Source organism: Ovis aries, chromosome 6, assembly GCF_016772045.2.
Source record: "Ovis aries strain OAR_USU_Benz2616 breed Rambouillet chromosome 6, ARS-UI_Ramb_v3.0, whole genome shotgun sequence".
In the NCBI taxonomy this organism is placed as follows: domain Eukaryota; kingdom Metazoa; phylum Chordata; class Mammalia; order Artiodactyla; family Bovidae; genus Ovis; species Ovis aries.
Window position 1 is genome coordinate 89246320 of NC_056059.1, and position 24424 is coordinate 89270743.

Sequence of the window (24424 nt, forward strand, 5' to 3'; positions counted from 1 at the left end):
TCTTACTTTAAGCTTGCAAACCAGGGGGTTCTGGTTAATAATTTCTCTAAGTTAAGGTGGCATTAGTAGTAAAAACCTGTCTGCTAATGCAGGAGACATTAGAGATGTGGGTTTGATCCCTGGGTTGGGAAGATCCCCTGGAGGAGGGCATGGCAGCCCACTCCATTATTCTTGCCTGGAGAATCCCATGGACAGAGGAGCCTGGTGGGCTACAGTCCATGGAGTAGCAAAGAGTCGGACACGACTGAGTGATGAAGCAAAGCACATCGTGCCATGTTGTGACTGCTGATAATAACTCTCTGTCTCTCGCGTTAGATGATGAAGTCAGGGAGAACAGGGGTGGTGCATGTTTCTTGTTGCTAATTATTCCCTCCAAAGAACAGTGCCTGGTATGCTGACTTCATCTTTTTGTTGAATGAATAAATAAAACTCCCATCTATTAAATGCCACTCTGCGCAAGGCCCTATTCTTAGCTATTTATGTTCAGTAGTTTATTTAATCGTGAAAGAATTCTATCAGTCTCCTTATATTGCAGATGATGAAAATAAAGCCCAGAAAAGTTAAACAACTTGTCCAAAGTTTTGTAGCTAAGTAGCAGGGCAAAAATTCAAACCTGGCCCCAAGCCCTCATGTCGAACCATGACATTGTCCTGTCCTTCTGATTATAAGGCAGTAATGAATTTGTGCATTTAGTTGAATTTCATACAAAGTCTTGCCATCTTATCTATGGCCCTGTTAACTTGTGTTGTGCAACTTAGGGAAAAATCACATTCTTGAATGCCTGTAGTTTGAGAAGAGTATTTGTTATATTTGCAAAACGGGATGAGTTTGCAAGTTTCATCCTCCTCCCTTTTTTCCAACCAAAGAAGGTCTGTGTCCTTGAACATAAAACGCAAATAATCCCTGTGCTGTTAATGATTAGCAAGTCATCCTATTTGGAATGTAAGGAAATAAAGTAACCGATGTACTGGCAACAGATTACTAGTTAACAGGCCTTGCTAGAAAAGACTATAAAAGAATTTCAGTTCAGTTTTCAATATTCTGCCCCAATCATCACCACCAAGGACCAAATAACTAGCAGGCATGAAGTGGGTGGTATCATTCTTTTTACTTTTTCTACTAAATTTTAGCGATTCCAGAACAATGCATAAAAATGCATATGGAATAGGTAAGATATTCTGTGTTTTTCTTTTGTCTTTTTTCTACATGAAAATTCTTAAATCTGTATTTATTCATTTGCTTTGATTAGTTATCATATTACTCCACATAGAGGATGCATATTTCATTGGTGAATAGCTTAAAATGAATGATAAATTTATACCTTTGTAAGAGTACAAGAGTTTTACAAAATCACGGCAGTGTGTAACATTATCTGTGACTAGTTCAATAGTGTAAAAACACTAGAAGATATAAAATCTGAATTTTAGTGTTAAGTCTACTATAAATTATTCTGCTTAACTTTATTTCTAAGCTTCTTTGTTTTCCCAAGTACAAAATTAAGGTATTTGGATAGATGATTCCTAATGTCTTCTCAGTTCTAAAACTGTATAGTTCTAGCTGAGAAACAAACGTTATACCTAATAATGATGCCTTTCCTGACTGCAGTTGAAAACGCCATTGTTCATGAAATTTATCTTGCTTTCCAGATTCCATATTGGATTCTTCCCCATGTTCTTCAGGGACCAATTTAGTTGGCCTGTAAGTTTTGCTTGTATAAATGCACTCTAAGTATGTAAAGCAATGAAAATTTAATTCAGATAATTGAATAAAATTGGATAGCTCTATGAGTTTTTAAACATGTAAAAGCAAATGAGACAATGTTAAGAAAAATCATTTATGTTGAATATCAAATTGATATTGAAGAGGTTGAACAGTTGACCCATGCCTTAGATGTTAACCTCAGCCTCTAGATTCCTTGTAAATCTGTGGGACAAACAGAATCAGATTTTAGAACTTGAAGAATAATGTCTGATTGATGGTAACTCTATACGAATTCAAGAATTTTTCTCATCAATACCAATAGGATGATAGTACCATATTTTCTAATCTGAATACTGCTTAATCCTAGTAACAAATAGTAGAAGGTGAAATGTTCTACTTTTGGTTACTTGTAGAGGGTATGCTTTTCTCTTGAATGCTGTCTTTCTGTTCCATACTGCTGAAGTTTCTAATAATGATTTTAAAGGCATATGTTACAGATATCGATTGCGCACAGAAACCTGTGATACTAATGCTTTGGGTTAATCCATGCTCAGACCTTGATCACCCACACAGAAACCTGTGATAGTAATGCTTTGGGTTAATCCATGCTCAGACCTTGATCACCCTGGGAGTAGACTCAGGCAAAGGTCTACTGACTAATTCTCTGCTTAAAAACACGCACAAAAACAACAAACTACAAAGAATATAGATACCTTCAAGTATGGATATGTTGCAGTGGGCGGATGACCACCAAAGGAGGAACCATTCTTAGGGGAAATCCACTTATTTTCTTTGTTAACGGATATATATGTATTCATGGGGGAAAGGGACAAGAAGAAGATGGACATTTCTTCTGGATGGCTAAAATTTTCATACGTTTTCAGCAAAAGTCATCCCCTAAGCAGATTACAATATAGCATACAACAACAACAACAACAAAACCAAAAATTAACCTTGAGAAAAAGAAGTCTCTTTCTTAAGCATTCACATATATTTTTGTTTCAGAGCTACCATATTTTTTGCCCAGTCTGTTCAAGGAGCCACTTACGAGGAAGTAAGTCGAATGGTGAAAGATGTATTGACTGTAATAGAGAAACCCACTGGCAGTGAGCAACCTGCTGGGTGTTTAGAGAACCAGGTGAGTGGATAGCAATAATTAAAAAAAAAATTGTTGTGATATTTGACTAAAACTCAGCATGCAGAAGAGAAGATGCAGGGACTGCTTAATAAATAAATACATTGAATTATTTGAAAACCTGTTTTATGAGAGGAGGTTTAATTCTGATTCACTGGAGAGAGCAGAGGAGAAAACAATGGATGTCTATTGTAAAGAGACGTTATAAGCATAGGGACTAACAGCTAAGGTTCTGAAATCAGAGTATCTGGGTGACTGTGGGCATATTACTAAACTTCTTTGAGTTTAGTTTCTTTATCTATAAAATGAGTGATAATAATAGCTTCCATTTCTGGATTGTCGTGGAGATTGATATGATGAGTATTAGGAGTTAATTTTTATTAAGCAAACAATGTGACAGCCATTCTTCTTGGAATGTTATGTACCTAGTGATAGTCAAAATATTTTGTGACGTGGAGCATAGCTTTGATGAATCAGAATGAATGTTCAGTGAGCCAAGAGATTTGGGGTAGGCCTTGTTGGCAGAGTATCAGCTTTGCTTGCAAATGCTAATTTATTAAATATTTGCCATAATCCTAGGGGGCAGATGGAAGTCTTCCAGTTGGGGAAGCCGAAGCACAGAGAGGTTAGATAATTTTCCTAAAGGCAACTCACAACCAGGATTTAACATCCTCAATGGCTTCGTTATATTAGACTATACACTATAGCAAATGTGAGGAGGATAGCACAGATTAGGGTTGCCAGATTCAACAAATAAACAACAACAAAAAAATAAGAAGCCCTCTTAAAATTGAAGTTCAGATTAACAATGACTACTTTTTTAGAATAGGATACCCTAATGTAGAAGATCAATAAATGACAGTTATTACTGGTTATTATTATCTCAATATAGAAAATAACTAAGAACTTTAAAATAATTAGAGCTATCAGTTATGAAACAAAATGCCCAGAGAATCCTCTGTCATGATGGAGCTAACGAAGTAGCCAAAAGAAGATGCATCTACATTACTATAAAGGAAGTGCCCTTTTAAAGATATAAAGTATTTATAACTCTGAAATTGATGACTTAGTAAAAGTCCCTGATTGGCAGCTCTATTTTTGACTTGACCTGATAGTCTAAAAATGTATGTAAAATAAGCAAAATGCATTTTATATCACAACTTTACATCCAATGAGATATCCAAGGTGATTTTACAGAATAGTGACTTATCATTGTAAACCTAAAGACAAAATTTTTATGTAAATTTGGAATTGGAAGTCTTGGTTAAGATTTCTAGGATTCTGTAAATATTAGTAGTTTTAAAAGCGAAATAAAAAATTTCCCTAAGTGAATGAAACACACATAATTCTCAGAGGCATTCATCAGGTTATTGGTGTCATCACCTGATTTTGGTAAAATTAAGGCAGCAAAGAAGGATTTTAAGCATTTAAAATGTATATTTTAAAACTTTTTTTTTTTTTAATTACACTGTGGGACCTGTGGGACCTCAATTATCCAACCAGAGATCAAACCCTGGCCACAGCAGTGAAAGCGCCAAATCCTAAAGCGCTGGACTACCAGGAAATTCCCTAAAACATTTTAGATAAATGTATAATTAGACCCATTAAAAGTATTTGAGGCTATTCTTATTCCATTTCAAATTATTTTCATTTTTGTCTGAAAATAATCTCCAACTTTTAGATCAGTGTCTTATCACAAGAATATCAGATGGAGTATCTATGTCCTCCTTTTAAGAGAAAATAATTTTGTCATGTGTATTACTCAAGGTTGGCAACTAAATTCCATTTTCCAAACACATCAAAGAAAACTATCCCATCAGGATGAAACTAAATATATTGGAATTTGTAGGGGGAAATTATTTTCCTAGTCCACAGTTCTGATTCTAGATATTAGAAAACTTTTCATGTATTTTGCAGCATTTTTAGGTAAAGTTGTCTTTCATTACAAATAAATCTTCTAGGTATCTGCCTTTCTGGAAGAAATTTGCCATGAAAAGGAAATTCCTGAAAAGTATGGGCTTTCAGACTGCTGCAGCCGAACTGGAGAGGAAAGACAGGACTGTTTCTTGGCACACAAAAAGGCTGCTCCAGCTTCCATTCTACCCTTTCCAGTTCCAGAACCTGTCACAAGTTGTAAATTGTACAAGGAAAATAGAGAGCTGTTCATAAACAGGTAAGACCCCAGAAAGAGTGCAGTGCCAAGCAGAATCTAGAAATTCTGCAATTTGTGAATGTAGTCTAATGCATGGAGAAAAAGAATGTTTTGTGTGACATCTTCTGAACTCTTGCCCTGTGAAATTAAGTGAGCAATGTTAAATGTAACTTTGTCTCCTCAACAGGTAAATAAATAGGTGTAGACCACACAGGAGACCCACCAGCTGTCAGTCTCTTAGACACACCTTGTTTTTCCTAATTTTAGCTTGCTCAAGAATAATAGTTAACTTGTCCAATTTTTCTATGGCACAAATGACTCCTCTTAGAGCCAAACATTTGGCATTTTGTGTTCATCAAATTGCTTGAAAAAAAAATTAGCCATCCAGGAATGTTTAAGATACATAAGCATGTCTGTAGTTCAGAGGTTAAAGCGTCTGCCTGCAATGCGGGAGACCTGGGTTCGATCCCTGGGTTGGGAAGATCCCCTGGAGAAGGAAATGGCAACCCAATGCAGTATTCTTGCCTGGAGAATCCCATGCACGGAGGAGCCTGGTGGGCTATAATCCCACGGGGTCGCAAAGAGTCAGACACGACTGAGCGACTTCATTTTCTTTCACTTTAGTATGTTTTAGGGATGTGTGTAATTAAAAGATGCTTACTCCTTGGAAGGAAAGTTATGACCAACCTAGATAGCATATTAAAAAGCAGAGACATTACTTTGCCAACAAAGGTCCATCTAGTCAAGGCTATGGGTTTTCCAGTGGTCATGTATAGATGTGAAAGTTGGACTGTAAAGAAAGTTGAGCACTGAAGAATTGATGCTTTTGAACTGTGGTGTTGAAGAAGACTCTTGAGAGTCCCTTGGACTGCAAAGAGATCCAACCAGTCCATTCTAGAGGAGATCAGTTCTGGGTGTTCTTTGGAAGGACTGATGCTAAAGCTGAAACTTCAATACTTTGGCCACCTCATGCGAAGAGTTGACTCATTGGAAAAGACTGATGTTGGGAGGGATTGGGGGCAGAAGGAGAAGGGGATGACAGAGGATGAGATGGCTGGATGGCATCACCGACTTGATGGACAGGAGTTTGGGTGAACTTTGGGAGTTGGTGATGGACAGGGAGGCCTGGGGTGCTGCAATTCATGGGGTCACAAAGAGTCGGACAGGACTGAGCGACTGAATTGAACTGAACTGAACTGAACTGAACTGAGGGACGTGTGTGCTTGGCACGTATGATCATATTGATGCTCACAAACAGCTTATCAATTCTCCTTGTCCTCTTCCTCTTGATTTCTTTCCTTCTTCTTGTTTGCAGATGAGGAGATTGAAGCTTAGACAATTAAGGCAATTGTATGAGGGTTAGGGTTAGTTTCCAAGAGGGTATCTGAGTCCAGGTTCTCTGTTGGTGAAGCCTGTGTCCAATTCTTAATCACTTCTATCTTCCCTGGTAGTGCCTAATCCAGAGAAATATAGAACCTGCCCTTAGAACATCTCTGCTACAGTGGTTGCCAGGGTGGATAATAATCCCATTTTGCACTGATAAGAAAAAAATACTTTACCTTTCTTCTTTATTTAGTGAAAGTCTGGCCTTTCTGATTCTGGAAACATGTCTGAGTAGACTTCTTGAAAAGGATACTTTAATACGAATCACAGTCAGTGGTTCTGCCTAGTTTGTTCTCATAATAGAATATGGGATTGGCTGTCAGATTTTTCTTTTTCCTGGAGCATCTTTATTTATTTTCATTGGAGGATAATTGCTTTACAATATTATGGTGGTCTCTGCTGTACATCAATGTATAGCAGTCATAATTGTATATATATATATATATATATGTATATATATATATATATATATATCTCCATATCCTCCCCCTGGAGGATCTCTAGTGAGGAAAATTTTGACAGCAAGTGGAAAAAATGACGATTTTCCTAATCTTTAAACAATTCCAGAGTCCAGTTCCAAGCAATAGCAGTCCTATTTTAATGTGTTTGTAAATTTTACTGCTCCTTTTCATTTCAGATACATCTATGAGATAGCAAGAAGGCATCCTGTCCTGTATGCACCTACAATTCTTTCTGTGGCTACTCAATACAATAAAATTATTCCACATTGCTGCAAAGCTGAAAATGCCACCGAATGCTTTGAAACAAAGGTATTATATTTGCAGGGATATCTGAACCAATAACTTCAATCTAATTATGACTGACTAAAGCCAAGAAAAGTTTAAAAATAGAAATACGCTCTGTGTATAGAGTAGCATTTTCAGAATAGGATATATTTTAGTAGTCTGCTATTCTTTGGGCTAAAAACCTGGGTTTGCTGTTGTTGTTGTTTTTTTTTTAAATTCATTCCTTTATCCATCCATTCATGCAGACAGTGATTATTTTATTATTAAGGAAGTAAGTTTGGTGGGATAAAGACAGAGGTAGAAGTGATAACATAAATGAAAGAGAGGAGTAGAAGGTGAAAGAAGATGGGGCAAGAGGAAGAGGAGAAAAAGGGCAGGAAAAGAGGGAAGAAAATGAAAGAGAAGTAGGATAAATGCTTTATGTTTGTTATTTCTTTTAAACCTTAGAATAAATTTAAAGTAGAAGTGTTACTGTCATTTAACAAACAAGGAAATTTAAATTTAGAGATGTGAATAGATTTCTTAGGTTTGGAGAGCTAGAATAACATCCACAATTCATTACTTGTTGCTTAAAGTCACCAACTTGATGGACATGAGTTTGAGCAATCTCTGGGAGTTGGTGATGGACAGGGAAGCCTGTCGTGCTGCAGTCCATGGAGTCACAAAGAGTCAGACATGACTGAGCGACTGAACTGAACTGAAGTGAAAGTCCTATAATAAAAAGTTCCTAAGGACAGTGACTATTCCTAGAACGTCAGGCTGTGATGCAATCTCACTTTTTGTGACTGAGCAGCCACTTAAGAAATGATCAGGTTTCAATTTGCTCAAAATTACAGTTGTTTATTCATTCTCAGGTATGAAAATTGCAGTGTTTTTTTTCAAGTTACTTTTAATAATTCTGTCTGGCATAGATGTAAATAAACCCATCTAAAAGAAAAAAGCATGAATAAAGTTTTGTAAAAATATATGAGATTTATAATTTTTAGCAAAAAGTTTTTGTAGAGTTTCATGTTCTATCTGTGAACTTTCCTGGTGGCTGGCTCAGTGATAAAGAATCCGTCTGCTAATGCAGGAGACCTGGGTTTGATCCTTGGGTTGGGAAGATCCCCTGGAGAAGGAAATGGTAACCCACTCAAGTATTCTTGCCTGGGAAATCCCATGGAGAGAGGAGCCTGACAGGCTACAGTCCTTGTGGTCACAAAGAGTCAGACATGACTTAGTGACTAAACAACAACAACAATAAATACTTTAGCTATATCTGTTGTTTTTCTAATTATTAGAGTCTAACAGGAAAAATGCATCCTTTCTTGACACCTTTTTTTTTTTTTTTGTTTTTCCGTCTAGGTAATATCAATTACAAAAGAATTAAGAGAAAGCAGTTTGTTAAATCAGCATATATGTGCAGTAATGGGAAAATTTGGACCCCGGACCTTCCGAGCCATGTAAGTTTGAGCTCTATCTGGAAGATATCTGCAAAACTTCCAGTTTGTAACTTGAGTCCACTTTTCTTGTTATTACTGTTGTAGAGAATGAAGTTTCCATTGATGAGAGCTACCGTGGGCTTCCCTTGTAGCTCAGATGATAAAGAATTCGTCTGCAATGTGGGAGACGTGGGTTCAATCCCTGGGTTGAGTAGATCCCCTGGAAAAGGGAAAGGCTACCCACTCCAGTATTCTGGCCTGGAGAATTCCATGGACTGTATCCATGTGGTTGCAGAGTCAGATATGACTGAGCGACTTTCACTTTCACTTTTCACTGTGATTAGAACCATGAAATCTTAGGAATGGGGAGAACAGATCAGTCTGCTATTTAAAACTTTCTAAAGTCTAGACGAGATAATGCTTAGAGAAGGCTTCAGAGATTTATGCTACCTACCTGTTCTTCTAGATACTCAGGTTCTGGACTTCAACTTATTTATGCCTCATAATTATAATTATTTTCCTGCATTCTCTACAAAGTAAATTAGCCTTTCCTAAGTATCATTTAAAATTTCTGGCTTAACAAAACATTTTTGATGTTAATTCTGCTTCCTACTCTGCTATAAAAGTCCATTATGCCAATTGTTGCTTTTCATAAATATTCACTTGAAGCAATAATATTAGAATCTACTGTCCAGAGGAAAACAAAATTTTCATTTCTGAAGAACTGGCATGCATTTTCCTAACTGATGAAAGCATATGTTAATAATTCACTGAAGTCTGTTTTCTGGTCCCAGCTGCTAAAAAAGCTCAGAGGCAAATTGGGAGTTTTTCAATTGCCTGTTATACTTAGCATATTTGCCCTCTCTTTCTTCCTTGGATTGTATGTATGTATGTACCTGTGTATCTACCTATCTATCTAATCTATCATCTGTGTATCTAATTTTGGAGAAGGCGATGGCACCCCACTCCAGTACTCTTGCCTGGAAAATCCCATGGACGGAGGAGCCTAGTAGGCTGCAGTCCATGGGGTCGCTAAGAGTCGGACACGACTGAGTGACTTCACTTTCATTTTTCACTGTCATGCATTGGAGAAGGAAATGGCAACCCACTCCAGTGTGCTTGCCTGGAGAATCCCAGGGATGGGGGAGCCTGGTGGGCTGCCATCTCTGGGGTCGCACAGAGCCGGACACGACTGAAGCGACTTCGCAGCAGCAGCAGCAGCATGTATCTAATTGATCGCATTTATCTATTTTTTTGTTGTTTAGAATGAGAGGAATATTAAAAAAACAAAACCCAAACAACTGAATCATGTAGTTCAACCTCTTCATTTTCAGACATGAGTAACCAAAGTCCAGTCAGATTAAAGCAGTTTACCCAAGACCACATTACTGGTCATCAGAACCAAGTTTTTCTAGGTCCTTGTCATTATTTATTTCTATCACATCTGCTTGTCTGCTATGTCAGTAATCTCTAATTGTCTGAATCCTCACAATTGAGACTTTGAGGTCAAATATGGAAATCAGAGTTATCAGTGATTTAGCACTGCACTAGCCAGTAAGGCAACCACTAGCCACAGGAAGCTCCTAAGCACTTGAAATGTGGCTAGTGTAAATGAGGAATTGTGCTCTAAGTGTAAAGCCAGATTTCAAAGACTCACTATGGAAAAGAAAATGTGCAATATCTCATTAATAGGCTTACTGTTATTCAACAAGGACCCACTGTATAACACAGGAAACTATATTCAATATCTTGTAATAACCTATAATGGAAAAGGATCTGAAAAAGAATATGTATATATATAAAACATATAAAAATGAGTCACTCTGCAGTTAGCACACCTGAAACTAACACACTGAAAATTAACTACATTTCAATAAAAAGAAGTTAAAAATAACTTTTAACATTGATTGAAATGTTATTTTTTATATATTGTGCTAAAAAACATATTATTACAGCAAATTTAACCTGTTCCTTTTTACTTTTTGGTATGGTTGCTAGGAAACTTTAAACTATATAACTGGTTCAAAGTACTCTTCAGTTTTAAACTGAAGCATTTCTAGTATGGAAAAACATCTGGCCTGCTAATTGAAGAGTACCAAGTACATGCATGTAAAGTATATTGATTTGCTTGTTTGTTAAATGACACATTTAAAAATATTGTACTTAGTAAAAGCAAAGTTTTAAGTCATGGATTTAGTTCCAAGACTGATTGATTCTTCTTGGAGGAGGTCAGATTATGCTTTAACTACCCTCCAACTCTATTAGAAACTTAAAGATTAATTCATGACCTACTTTATTTAAGTTTACCTTAGTAAAACAATGTAAGTTAACATATTATTCTTTAAATTACAAAACCAAAAATGGAATAAAAACCAAAGAAAAAACAATATAATTATAATGACATTATTTATCATTTGATATCCATAAATGATTAAAGTTAAATATTCTCAATTAAAAAAGAAAGTCTGTTAACTAGTAGCAGCAACAATACCAGTTACTCTAGGGTGCAGTGGTCTCAACTAGATAGCTCTTAAAGTTTACATAAAATATGCGGAAGGAATAAGAACTTTTATTTCTGACTTCCTTTGTGGGTCATACTATGTGTCTTGGCGTAATGACACATCTGAGATCTGAGTGTTTAGTTGGCTTTGCTTTCTTGTTCCTGTTGATTCACACATATGCACCCTCCCCAAATCTCAGGAGTGTTTTTTTTTTTTTCCTCTCAAGCGAAAAAGTGATTACTGTTCTCAAAGAATTTTCCACTTCTTAATTATTTTTCCTTTTCAGTTTTTTTCCACCTTTTCACAACAAGGATCCCAAATACTCAGCATCAGGATCCAGCAACAAAGAGATAAATATTGTTGCAAATCACAAAAAAGGTTTTAGGAAAGGATAATAATTCCATACCATTTGTAGGGCCAGATCACAGTTTATAGAGTCACTGCTTTGAAAGACTGGGGTAGAATTGATAAGATGTGTAACACTTTCCTTTTTCTTTATAAACAGGAACATTTTGGCCTTTTCTCCTTGGAGTGCAACTATGCATGTTATTTCATCTTGATAGATAGCCATGATTGATTTCTAATTCTTTTTTCCCTTAGAACTGTTACTAAAGTGAGTCAAAAGTTTCCCAAAGCTAATTTTACTGAAATTCAGAAACTGGTCATGGATGTGGCCCACATACATGAGGAATGCTGCAAAGGAAACGTGCTGGAGTGTCTGCAGGATGGGGTGAAGAGTTTTTCCTCCTACAAAAAAAATATTTCCACTCTCTTTTCTTTCTTTTGCTCTCATTCTAAATGGGAGAAGGCTGTTGTGAGTTGGTCATAGGTGTGGTAACTAGCTGACAGTGAACAACCGTCTTTGCTGACTTTGTTTTTTACTTCAAGCATAGGCTCCTCTTGCTAGACCATTCATTTTTACTTTGAAAGGAGATGGTAACCCTCCACATAGAATTGAGGGCAGGCAAACTCTTTACTGTTAATATGTTTGTTTTTCCATCCATTTGTACTTTCAATTGACAGTATGCATTCAATACTTTCTATGCGCTAGCCACTGTTGGGATCACCTATTAGGAAGACACAAGCTGACTTCAAGGAATTTACTATCTGATAAGATAGATAAGACATGTGACCTCATTGGGATTAGGGACTGTCTTTGGTTGGCTGTTATTTCTGTAGGCCACCAGCACAATGCCTGGCACATGGAAGGCACTCTATATTATACTCATAGAGCTGTTACACGAATACAACAAAATAATATAAGGAACATAAAAACAACACAAAATACTGTTTTACAAAGTAAAAAGCTAGCCATCAAGGAGAGGTGTGAATAAAGGGCTCTAAGGTAATTAAAAATCAGAAACAAATACACCCAAAACAGAACCCTCAAGCAAGCCATAGTCAGTTGAGCTTTAAGCAGTGTGGCATTGATCTCTTTTGGGCCACGCTTGGCTTCTTAGATGTTGTGCAATGGGCCTATCTGTCTCCAAATTTCTCCCTCTCTGGTCCCCCTGTGATACACCTTCTTCTTTAAGGAGGCTTAAAATCATTGTTCCTAGATATTTAGATGGCTTGGAACCAGGGCTGGAACGTGGTTTCCAGAAGGTTGAAAGTGAGGGTAAAATGCTCATTTCAACCAGTCCAATGGCAATTTGTCTGAGATAGACTGTGAAGTCAGCAAGAAGCCAAGGCTTCTGGGGAGACTGGAGGGTTGACTCTGAGCCCAGGCCAAGAATCTTGATGTCAGGACTTGGGGAAAGTGAATTGGGGATGCTGCCTCCAAGGCAGATTTTCCCATCTCATTTAGTTTTCCTTTTAGAAGCACTTACCTTCATATTAAGAATGGTAATAAGAACAATTTTCTCTTTGTATCAGTTTTAGTTGACAATTTTACTAAGTGGTATGGTCATTTCTTAAAGTTTAGTTTTTTCAGTTTTTGGAGTGCATAACCACCCTTTTCCTTTAAGGTGGAAAAAATAATTTAAGAATGGTATATTAGTTGGATTTGAACAGATGAATAATGGGTTCTAATTGTTCCCGATAAGAATGCACAGAATTTTCAGGACTTTGAGAGGGACATGTAAGCTCAGCTTCTTTCTTGGTCACTTACATGCCCTGAACATTTCATTGTCTATAGACTGCCCTCTGGAGGTCATATGGGTTACTGCAGATTGTTTTGTTAAAAATGAATCTTTTGCTCTCTATGATATGCCATCAATAACAAATGTTTAGTAGCACATTTCAATACTAATAGAAAGATATGCATCCACATGCATGTCATTCACTTTGAGGCATACATTTGTCTTTTGTTTTTAAAAACTTGCTATGAGGGTAAAATAAATTTTAGCTGACACATATGAAAAGAAGTATTGAACAAACAAGGTTAGGTGAAAAGATGTGAAGAGACACAGAAGGGGGAAAGCACTACCATAAAAGGGGAGACAAGGCAAACGTCTTTTTCCTTCCTTCTTTCCTTCCTAGGATTGGCCTTAAGATCCTGAATTAAAGAATAAATTTTTAGAACTTAGACTTTGTTTTTCTATTGCAGGAAAGAGTTATGTCCTACGTATGTTCTCAACAAGATATTCTGTCAAGACAAATCGCAGAGTGCTGCAAGTTGCCCACCACACTTGAACTTGGTCATTGCATAATTCATGCAGAAAATGATGACAAACCTGAAGGCTTATCTCCAAATGTAAATAGGTTTTTAGGAGAGAGAGATTTCAACCAACTTTCTTCAAGGGATAAAGATCTCTCCATGGCAAGGTAACACACTCTGTAAATGTTATGTTCACACAGGTAAGAATTATGATGTGACTGGCAGCTTTGTGTTGTTGAAATGCTTTCTGAACTCAGTATGTGAGGATGATGTTAGAGTGTTCTAAGCCAAAATATAGTTAGGCAGATTAACAAGGGAATAAAGAATGGGATCTCTTCTACTGATGAGACTTTCACCCTTGCTGTTACTCACTGGCTTGCTTATGAGGAGGCATTTTGTTTTGTATCAATTTCTCTGGAATCAGAAGCATTATGATCCTTGTACGGATTGCTCATATAAAGATCACCGTTGGTTTTCTGAATAGGTTATAGATATTTTTATAATAAGAAGGGCTCATAATTAAGAATGTGCTTTTTCACTGTGCATGTTTTAAAAACTTTTCCCTCAAGTATAACTTAATAGATAGTGCTAGATAGAAGGGCCTTTATTGTAGCAGTTTATTTGCTATTTATTGAATATATGTTTTATTTTTTAGGGAAATAAAAATGCATTTAAAGATATTTGCAGTATGGCACTAATAACTGTAATTTACAGGATACGTTCTCATTCTATTTGCCTTTAAGGGGAACGAGCAACTAAGTTAGTACATTTTCCTTTATTGTACAGTCTGTATCAATAGACACTATTAGAGGAGGGATTGTGCAGCTCTTAGGACATTATACTTGATCTCCAAAGGTCTTTCTAAATTTAAGTGTCTGCTTTTAATATGGTAATGAAAATAATGGTGCAATTTTCTTTTTAATAATCCCAGAGGATATTACTCTATTGTTGCCTTAAAATTAGACAGGCATACATTGTTTGCACCGCTAAATTAAATTATGTAAACAAGAACAAAGTCTAGATTTCAGAAACTCAGGGACAATATTATTGGAGGCAGAACTAATATGACCTATTTCTACAATCTGGGAATACAATCAGTAAATTCAAGAATTCTCTTTAAATTTACCCATTCATACATTCTGAAGCTGTTCATTTAATAGAAGTAGTTCTTCAGTTGGAAAGCTTCTTCACAGTAGAAATTTTCTCAGCCAAGAATGATCTTTCCTCAAACATTCTGTGTGGCTTCCTTCAACTAGGTTTTTCTTTTGAAAGAGCTGCTCAAAGAGACTTTACTTGTCACCCTTTTCCCTCTTCTTTTTTTTCTCTTCATTGATTTAGCAATATTTAAATTAGATGACCTATTTCTTATTTGTTTCTGTCTCTCTATAATGCATGCTTTTGAGAGGCCAGGCATTTTATCTTATACATTATTGAAACCTTCCTGCTTAAAGAAAATGCTTACTCAGAAATGGCAGTGGAAAAGTATTTGTTGGATGGATGCATTTAAAGTCCATAAGTGAAAAGCCAAAGCGAATGATGCAAGAGAAAGCAAAATACCATTTTAGAACAATCTGAGGGGTCATAATTTTCATTAATAATTTTGCCATGCATATAGTTTAAATCATATTTGACTTCTAGGTTTATTTACTTCAATGTCAACTCCTGCATGTCATATAGCAGAGGAATAATTTGTCTCTTAATTCCAATAACTTGTTTTTTTCACACATATTTCAGATTTACATATGAATATTCAAGAAGACACACTAAGCTTGCTGTTCCAATAATTCTAAGAGTTGCTAAAGGATATCAGGAATTACTGGAGAAGTGTTCCCAGTCTGAAAACCCTTCTGAATGCCAAGATAAAGGGGTAAATTGCTCTAGTTTTTTAAGGAAAATCTGAAAAACTAGATTGATATCATGTATTGAAAAGTGCTGTTTGTTTGAAAATACCTAGTCACTAATAAGTAGTTAGGTGGTTGTATCTATTAAATAGCTATCTAGCTAGTGATTAACTGGTAGTCAACAACTTTTGGCTTATTTTAGAAATACAAATGTTTTAACCAAAAGTTCTTTTATACATAGAATAAAAATAATATTCCTTTTGAATAGCTCCAGAAAGGCAAGAATTTGTATAGAAAGAATTGCAATTTTTTTACCCAAGGATTGAGTTCTGTCATACAATAACTTGTGGTTCACACAGTTATAAACTTAAATCCCTAAAGTTCATTTGCTTTAATTCTCATCATTTATCTTTAATATTAAAAAAACCCTCTAAAAGAGATTTCTGTAAGACTGGTATCATAATAGAATAAGATATTATTTGGCCAAATTTTACATATGAAGTTGCTTGTAAAACGTGTATAATAATGCTTGTATTTTCAGGAAGAAGAATTGGAGAAATATATCCAGGAGAGCCAAGCCCTGGCAAAACGAAGCTGCGGTCTCTTTCAGAAATTAGGAGAATATTACTTACAAAATGCGTATGCTTTGTTTAAACAACATTTTAAGTGATGTATGGGAAGATTCTCTGGAGAAGGAAATGGCAGCCCACTATAGTATTCTTGCCTGGAGAATCTCATGGACAGAGGAGTCGGGTGGGCTGCAGTCCATAGGGTCACATAGTCGGACAAGACTGAGTGACTAACACTTAAGTGACTTAAAATCATTAACTGATGAGGGAAAGATTTATCTAAATTAACCACCCATGGCTATGCTAATTTCATCACCTAGTTGGACTGGTGTGCTCAGTCGCTCAGTCATGTCTGAGTTTTTGCGACCCCAGGGACAGTAGCCACCAGGCTCCACTGTCCAAAACCCAGTTTCCTGTTCCAGCAGGCGGCCTTCCCCAGGCCCCTCTCTTAAGGAACAACAGATGGCTTGTAAAGATGGCTTCCAAAGTCTGGCTTTGGGTTGCCCAAACCATGCGGATTTTTGCGCTAAGGATACCCCTTCTATCATAAAGTTAAAACACCAAAAGATCAAAGTTCATTTCAAGGAAACTTTTGAAGGTGGGAATAGAGTCAGCCTGCTGCCCAGTGTTAATTTTCCCATTGGGATCTGTTGATGTAACAAGAGTGAAGGGAGTGAGTGTCAGAGTGAATGCGTCCCCAGTACTGGTCCAGGCACCATGTGGATGAAATAAATGAGCTGAATTCATGCCTTCTGATGCCAGAAGAGGGTCTTTGAGAAGGCATGGGGGTCCAGAAACAAGGAAGAACTCAGCAAGATTTGGTGGGAAATGCTTCTTTCAGGTTTCTTGTTGCGTACACAAAGAAGGCTCCTCAGCTGACCTCACCTGAGCTGATGGCCTTGACCAGGAAAATGGCGAACGCAGGAGCCGTTTGTTGCCATCTCAGTGAGGACAAACAGCTGGCCTGTGGCGAGGGACTGGTGAGTATTCTGTTTGGTCCTATCCTGTTTCTGCTCTGTTGGACTCGAAATAGCCTTACGGTTCCCATTTGGGGGAAATGGTTAAGAACCAACGTGGAGATAGTTTTCCTGGACTTGCTTGATTAGTTGCAGCTGAAGGGGTGTAAGAACTCAGCTCTGAATGGTTGGCATGTGGTCAGGCTTCCTGTCCTTCTAGAATGGCAGTGAGTCTATTCAACAATTTCTGAGCAAGCTTTATGTACAGGGATGACAGAAAGACTGACGCATCACTAGATTCATGATTTCACCAAATACCTAATGTTGAAAAAGCTTCAGGTTTGAGAGATTCAGAATCTCTATTCTATTTTTAGCCATATCAATGTTTTTGTCTTTTGTAGTTTAATTTTTATGATGATGATATTAGGGACAATTTATCCCCCTTAACAGGGTACAGGGTATAGAACAGGGTAGTCCCATGTTCTGAATAATAAAATGACTTTCCAGTCGGTAAGGACAATAACCTTTACTTTTTAACGTCACTGGTGTCATACATATGATTGCAGGTTTAATTTTTTCCATTATTTTTTCCCTTAAAGTCACAATTATGAATAAAATTGTGTATTTTTCCCCCATTTTTCCTTTTCTGTATGATGAGGAGTCAATTGCTAGTAAGTCTTCATGTCCTGGAATTTTTTGTCAAAGGTTAGAAGTAAAAGGAAAATTTCCTGTAACTAAGCATTGTCATCTTTGTCATTTATGGAATCCCACGTTAGGAGGATGCAGGGACAAGGGTAGTAGAATGCTTCAGGGGTATAGTTTCTGGGGGCCTTCTGCCTACATTCCTGTCCCATTTCAAGACTTGTTAGGCTTGTCACACTGGGAAAACTGGTCATCTCACTAAGCTTGAGAATTTTCATCTGACGTCTGAGAACAGAAGTTGTCAAGGGCTGTCTTAAATGAGATAATCAGTATGACTCGCTCAGCACTAGCGTGATACATAGCATGCATACAAAATATGTTGGCCCTTATTACAAGTTATTAATAGGTGCTTAAGAAATATCTCTGGGGACTTCCCTGGTGGTCCAGTGGTTAAGTCCTCACCTTCCAATGCAGGGGGTATGGATTTGATCCCTGGTTGAGGAGCTAAGATCCCACATGCTTCGCAGTCAAAAAAATCAAAACATAAAACAAAAAGAATATTATCACAAATTCAATAAAGATTTTAAAATTGGTCCATATAAAAACTTTTTTGAAATAATAAAAAAGGTATCTCTGAAGTGTGGAAGGCAGGTGAATTCTACGTGAAGAAAGCCTTAAGGACATGCGCGCGTGCACACACACACACACACACACACACACACACACACACACCCAGGCTTTATTTCTTTTCAGTTAGGACTATGAGCTTCCCTTGTGACTCAGCTGGTAAAGGAACTGCCTGCAATGTGGGAGACCTGAGTTCAATCCCTGGGTTGGGAAGATCCCCTGGAGAAGGGAAAGGCTACCCACTCCAGTATTCTGGCCTGGAGAATTCCACAGACTGTATAGTCGATGGGGTCGCAAAGAGTCGCATACGACTGAGCGACTGACACTTATGTATTAACTATGTGAAGAGGTTAGGTTTTGCTATTCTTACCTTCAGAAAGTGATTCTCTGAATTCCAAAAGGAAAATGGAAAGTTCAACTAAATATACATGGAAAAAGTAATGTAATGATTTCTTGGGTCAGAGCAGAGACTTTTCCCCTGTGGAAGTGTGTATCTGAAAATGTGTTTTCAATAGCTGACACAAATAGCAGAAGGGGCTGTCTTCCATATCACCTGTGGAACATAGGTAACTAAAAGCTGAAGTTTATCCCAAACAAGTGGGTAAAGGTAAATATGGCAGCACATACGCTGATGCAGACAACACGTTTTCCTGTAATGTTAATATTACTGGGCATTAAACGTTACTGCAACAATTTTCCTGAGTCAGTTCTCTGGCTAATGCTCCATCTCTTTGCTTTCTCCTCTCTCACTCTCCTAATCAGGCTGACCTTATTATAGGACACTTATGCATCAGACATGAAGAGAATCCCATAAACCCTGGTGTTGACCAGTGCTGCACCTCTTCATACTCCAACAGGAGGCCATGCTTCAGCAGCTTGGTGGTGGATGAGACATACGTGCCTCCGCCATTCTCTGATGACAAGTTCATCTTCCATAAGGATCTGTGCCAAGTTCAGGGGGTACCACTGCAGACAATGAAGCAACAGTAAGAAATGGTTATTTGCTACTGTGGAGAAGATTTACATCACTAAATAGTGGTGGAGATTTCTACCTCACGCACCCAACACTCTTGGGCTCACCAGAAGAACGTTATTACTCCAAAGCACTTAAAGTGACTTTCAAAATTGTCTTGTCTCAGCGTTTTCATAGGCTTTAGTCTGGAAAAATTCACTGGGGGCAGATGTTCCTCTTTGTAAAAAGAGTCTCCATTTTAGCTATTGTTGTGATGCGTTTTGGGCTTGAGAAAAAGGCAGTAATCTGTTTAGGGTTAATTAGGATATATCTTTATAGGAAGTCTTGGGTACTTGCAACACTAGCACTGAAAAAGCGCCTTTGCATTTTTTCCACACTATTTACTCTTTGAAGAAAATAATCACAATATTCGATTCAACCATGAAGTATGGGTGTTAGGAAATGGAATGCACATTTCGGTTCGTCGTGGGACACATTCTGTAATGATGATAGTAATGCAGAGTGGAATTCATTTCTGCAAATTTCCATGCATTTTAATATTCCCGTGCTTTGTAAAAGGGCTCCCTTCATTTTGGAAAACCTGTTCTTCCCTTTTTTCTGTCACAGTCTGAGGCATGTAAGAATGCTGCCTCCTCTGGCAAGCTTCTCCCACTTGTTCAGTTAATGTTAATTTCAACATGAATATATTACTAAATGTGTTGTTGTTGTTCAGCCCCTCAGTTGTGTCTGACTCTGTGTGACCCCCTGGATTGCAGCACTAAATGTGTAGTACAGGCAGTTAGGATGGACAGTGTTCAGGTAGGGGTGTGATAACTGTGAATGGCAGGGATTTGGAAGTTGGAGACTTTGAGTATAGATAAGACATATTTTAGAAGAGAGAACCAATCAGAAAGGATATTTTAGGCAAGTAAGAAGACTGTATTTCACTATATACAAGCATGGTGAAACTAAGTAGTGTTTCATCTTTAATTTGCATAAATCCAGACCAGTGGAACATTTAGCATGGTTCTAGCCTCAGTCTTTCTAATAAATATTAGACAAAATATGTGTGGTAAGTCTGGAGATAATTGATGGAATGAGGATGTAGAGCAAGGATTGCTGGGGCTCTGAAAGTTCTCTGCTAAGACGTTTTTAGAAAAATACCATCGCAAAGCAGACTTCTCTTATATATTGTTTTGTTTTGAAACAGGTTTCTCATTAACCTCGTGAAGCAGAAGCCACAAATAACAGAGGAACAACTTGAGACTGTCGTTGCAGATTTCTCTGGCCTCCTGGAAAAGTGCTGCCAAAGCCAAGAGCAGGAAGTCTGCTTTACAGAAGAGGTAGGTGCAGCTCATGTTTATACTCAAACACTCGGTATGGAATTTTCGGTAATGAAAAATGAAAAGAATATCTCACTAATTTATAATTTTAAAATAATGCCAGAAATATTTATATTTAATTTAGAAACAGATCGAAAGACTATAATGTTTAAAAATAGTCATAGTTTTCCTAAATACTAGGAAGAAGTGTAATTTGAAATGTATAATGAGAGTTACTAATTTTGATTTATTTCCTAGTGGAGAAAACCATAGTGAATATATAATGAACTGATGATAATTTAGAAGGCTTCTGGCCTAAAATTTATCAATTCAGTAAATGGATGAAAAGGATTTAGTTGAAAATTAATTGTGCAAATGGGATATTGGGGGAATATTTATAGAAAGTATATTGAAATCAATGAGGAGCAAACCTTTGAATATTAACAGAGTAGTAATTAAGGATTATCTTAATATAATTATTTAGCAATTTTGGTTGGATTTACAAATTGGTTACACTTTGTAAGCCTCAAGTTTGTATTACTAAATACATTTGAATATAGCATCACTATATTTTAAAAAGATATTCTATATTTCAGCCTTTTGCTCTTTTATTTGACTGTCTCATAATATAGAAGTTGAGATGTTTTGTCATTTGATAATATTTAGAAATGTTGAGTTTTTCAATAGATAATATGATTGTGTGTGTTTTAATGCGTGTACTTATTAGTATATGTTTGTGTTTTTGGTAGAACTGGGTGGGACAGATAGCAAAATCAGATAAAACTAGGTAAAATAGATTTTATGTAAGCTATTTATGATAAACATGATACAAAAAGATTAATGTCCCCTGTTCTGAGAAGACATTAATTTATAGGTGGAGAACATTAACAAATAGTAGCACAGTGGTATTTTCTCTGCAAGTCTTTTGATTTCTATGACTGATTTTTAGGGAAAGGAGAGGATGAGGCTTGGTAAGAATTTGGAGTTTGGTATAGGAAATACAATATCTACTGTTGATCAGAGTAGAAGATTTTTTCCACCTCTGGCTTCTGTTGTCCAAGTTTGTTGAGATCAGAGTTGCATATCTTTATTTTAACCCGTTTAATCTATAAACCTGTGAATTTACCCCTAGGAAGTAGAGAGTTAACTGTGTTGTGACTAGCATAGTCATCTCCTTTTTAATCTGATGAGTCTTATTGATTGAATTCACTTTTTTCATTTTTTATTAGTAGTTGAAGTACTGTATTATATAAGTTACAGGTATACAGTATGGTGATTCACAATTTTTTAAAGGTTCTATTCCATTTATAGTATTGTCTATATTCCCCAGGTTGTACGTTGTATCATTGTAGCTTATTTTATACCTAATACATCTTACTCCTCTCCCTCCTTATCTCCCCTTCTTCCTTATCTCCCCTTCTTCCTTATCTCCCCTCCCCCTTTCCCCTCCCCACTCACTGGTAACCACTAGTTTGTTCTCTATATCTGTGAATCTGCTTCTTTTTTGTAATAGTCACTAGTTTGTTGATGACTCTTTTTTATTTTTAATTTGCAGGGTCCAGCACTGATTTCAAAAACTCGTGCTGCTTTGGGAGTCTAAATTACTTCAGGTAACAAAAAGTTCAGAAAAGGCTAACTATAATGTTGATTCTCCCCAAATATTGATCCATAATGAAATGCATCCCAAGAGCTAGCATTAAATACTTTCTTAAGTAAGTCAGTCAGTTCAGTCCTTCAGTCATGTCCGACTCTTTGCAACCCCATAGACTGCAGCATGCCAGGCCTCCCTGTCCATCACCAACTCCCAAAGTTTACTCAAACTCATTTCCATTGAGTTGGTGATGCCATCTAACCATCTCATCATCTGTCGTCCCTGCTCCTCCAGCTTTCAATCTTTCCCAGCCTCAGGGAAATTCAGTTAAAAAAAAAAAATTATTTAAAACCCTGGAACACGATAATGTTCACAGTTTTAAACTGGTGATTTGAATAACTCAAAATTCTTTTAGGCTTTTTCATAGGCTTCAGAGAATGCCATCAGGAGGCCTTCCTATCAGTATATCTGATACAGATCTGATATATGTATATATACATATATATGTATATATATACACACATACACACACACACACCTAATGCAAAATAATAAAACTGGTTACTGTGCCTATTAATTTAATTAATATTTATATAATATTTTTATTCTTGTTACAGGAGGAAGAGAAGAAAACAAGTCTTTATTTTTGTTTGGTGTGAATTTTTCCCTTTAATTCTAACTGATTTGTGCTTTTTGTGAATTAAAGAAATGATGAAAACTTTTATGTGAGATTTCCCTATCACAGAAATAAAATACCTTCAAATGTTTCCTTTTTCCTAGCCTGCTTATTTATGAAAACATGTAGATAATTTCTTTAAATCATTTTGTATACCATTGTCGGAAGCAGATTCTGGTCACAAAGCACTGAGTATTGGTCCCTGCAGGAGATTAAAGCTACTCAAGAATGGATTTATAACACTGAAGACTAAATTATATGATGAACCAAAAAGGTGTTCCCAAGTAAAGCACTATTTGGTGCTTCCAGGGCATACTGTTCATTAAATATCACTTAAGTATTCTAATTTAACATCTACTTTTTTCTTAATCTTGCTCAGTTCTCTATTCATAGACCTTTTAAAACATAGTGTTTTATTGTAGTTATTTTGATTGACAGTAACTGACACTGTCACCAATTATTATTATTTCTTTTTATTCTTCAAGTATTTGTTGAACACTCACTGTGTCTCAGGTCCCGTTCTGGGTGCAGTCACTGTCTTGCAGTTGCTCAAGAAAAGAAGGAAGCAACTAATGGCAATGCAATGAGATTATGGCTATTATAGAGGCAGCAACATATTGTTGAGAGAATGAAAGAGTGGGTGAGACCAGTTGTGACTATGGAAAGTCACACTGGCAGAGACAAACATTTAAGTGTCTCAGAAGATGAACGGGTAAATAAGAAGGCAAATACATGAAAAAGGAAAACGTGAACTATGACAAACCATGACAATGAATGTCTAGACATGGAAGATCAAACAAGAGATGCATACTATATGGGATTGAGTGGATTCTGATGGGTTTTACTACAAAGGGCACCAGAGGATGAACATAATATTTAAGCAGAGTAATTAGTTTTTAAGGAGATATCTCATGAGATACGGGATATGGGGAGTTCAGTTCAGTTCAGTTCAGTTCAGTCACTCAGTCATGTCCGACTCTTTGCTACCCCATGGACTGCAGCATGCCAGGCCTCCCTGTCCATCACCAACTTCTGGAGTTTATTCAGACTCATGTCCATTGAGTTGGTGATGCCATCCAACCATCTCATACTCTGTCATCCCCTTCTCCTCTTGTCTTCAATCTTTCCCAGCATCAGGGTCTTTTCCAATGAGTCAGTTCTTTGCATCAAGTGGCCAAAGTATTGTGGTTTCAGCTTCAGTATCAGTCCTTCCAGTGAACACTCAGGACTGATCTCCTTTAGGATGGACTGGTTGGATCTCCTTGCAGTCCAAGGGACTTTCAAGAGACCTCTCTAACAACACAATTCAAAAGCATCAATTCTTCTGCGCTCAGCTTTCTTCACAGTCCAACTCTCACATCCATACATGACTACTGGAAAAACCATAGACTTGACTAGATGGACCTTTATTGGCAAAGTAATGTCTCTGCTTTTTAATATGCTGTCTAGGTTAGTCATAACTTTCCTTCCAAGTAGTAAACGTCTTTTTATTTCATGGCTGCAGTCACCACCTGCAGTGATTTTGGAGCCCCCCAAAATAAAGTCTGCCACTGTTTCCACTGTTTCTCCATCTGTTTGCCATGAAGTGATGGGACCGGATGCCATGATCT

The 24424-nt window shown here is 37.0% G+C and overlaps 1 protein-coding gene and 1 long non-coding RNA gene across 3 annotated transcripts; one reads left to right on the top strand and one right to left on the bottom strand.

Annotated features, from left to right (window-relative positions):
- The first annotated feature begins 1038 nt into the window (after positions 1-1038).
- Positions 1039-22905, top strand: AFP (alpha fetoprotein). Of its 2 annotated transcripts, XM_027971404.3 has the most exons (15): positions 1039-1168; positions 1647-1698; positions 2707-2839; positions 4798-5009; positions 7009-7141; positions 8462-8559; positions 11640-11769; positions 13588-13805; positions 15373-15505; positions 16021-16118; positions 16890-17028; positions 19036-19259; positions 20436-20568; positions 22103-22157; positions 22756-22905. In XM_027971404.3, the coding sequence occupies exons 1-14, from the start codon at positions 1084-1086 to the stop codon at positions 22145-22147; spliced, it is 1833 nt and encodes a 610-aa protein (XP_027827205.1). In that variant the 5' UTR covers positions 1039-1083; the 3' UTR covers positions 22148-22157; positions 22756-22905. The 2 variants fall into 2 exon arrangements, with proteins under 2 accessions (XP_027827205.1, XP_060273178.1); XM_060417195.1 differs by having other exon boundaries at positions 20436-22905.
- On the bottom strand, positions 2113-2790 carry LOC132659965 (uncharacterized). Its single transcript, XR_009601062.1, has 2 exons — positions 2279-2790; positions 2113-2219 (listed from the first exon to the last, which is right to left on the bottom strand). It is a non-coding gene; the product is annotated as an uncharacterized LOC132659965 (long non-coding RNA).
- Positions 22906-24424: the final 1519 nt, after the last annotated feature.

Excerpts from the sequence above, each read along its gene's own strand:
- AFP (XM_060417195.1), top strand. The coding sequence starts at position 1,084 with ATGAAGTGGGTGGTATCATTCTTTTTACTTTTTCTACTAAATTTTAGC. Across the intron at positions 5,010-7,008 it reads AGAGAGCTGTTCATAAACAG|ATACATCTATGAGATAGCAA; the intron begins GTAAGACCCCAG and ends TTTTCATTTCAG. Across the intron at positions 15,506-16,020 it reads CTGAATGCCAAGATAAAGGG|GAAGAAGAATTGGAGAAATA; the intron begins GTAAATTGCTCT and ends TTGTATTTTCAG.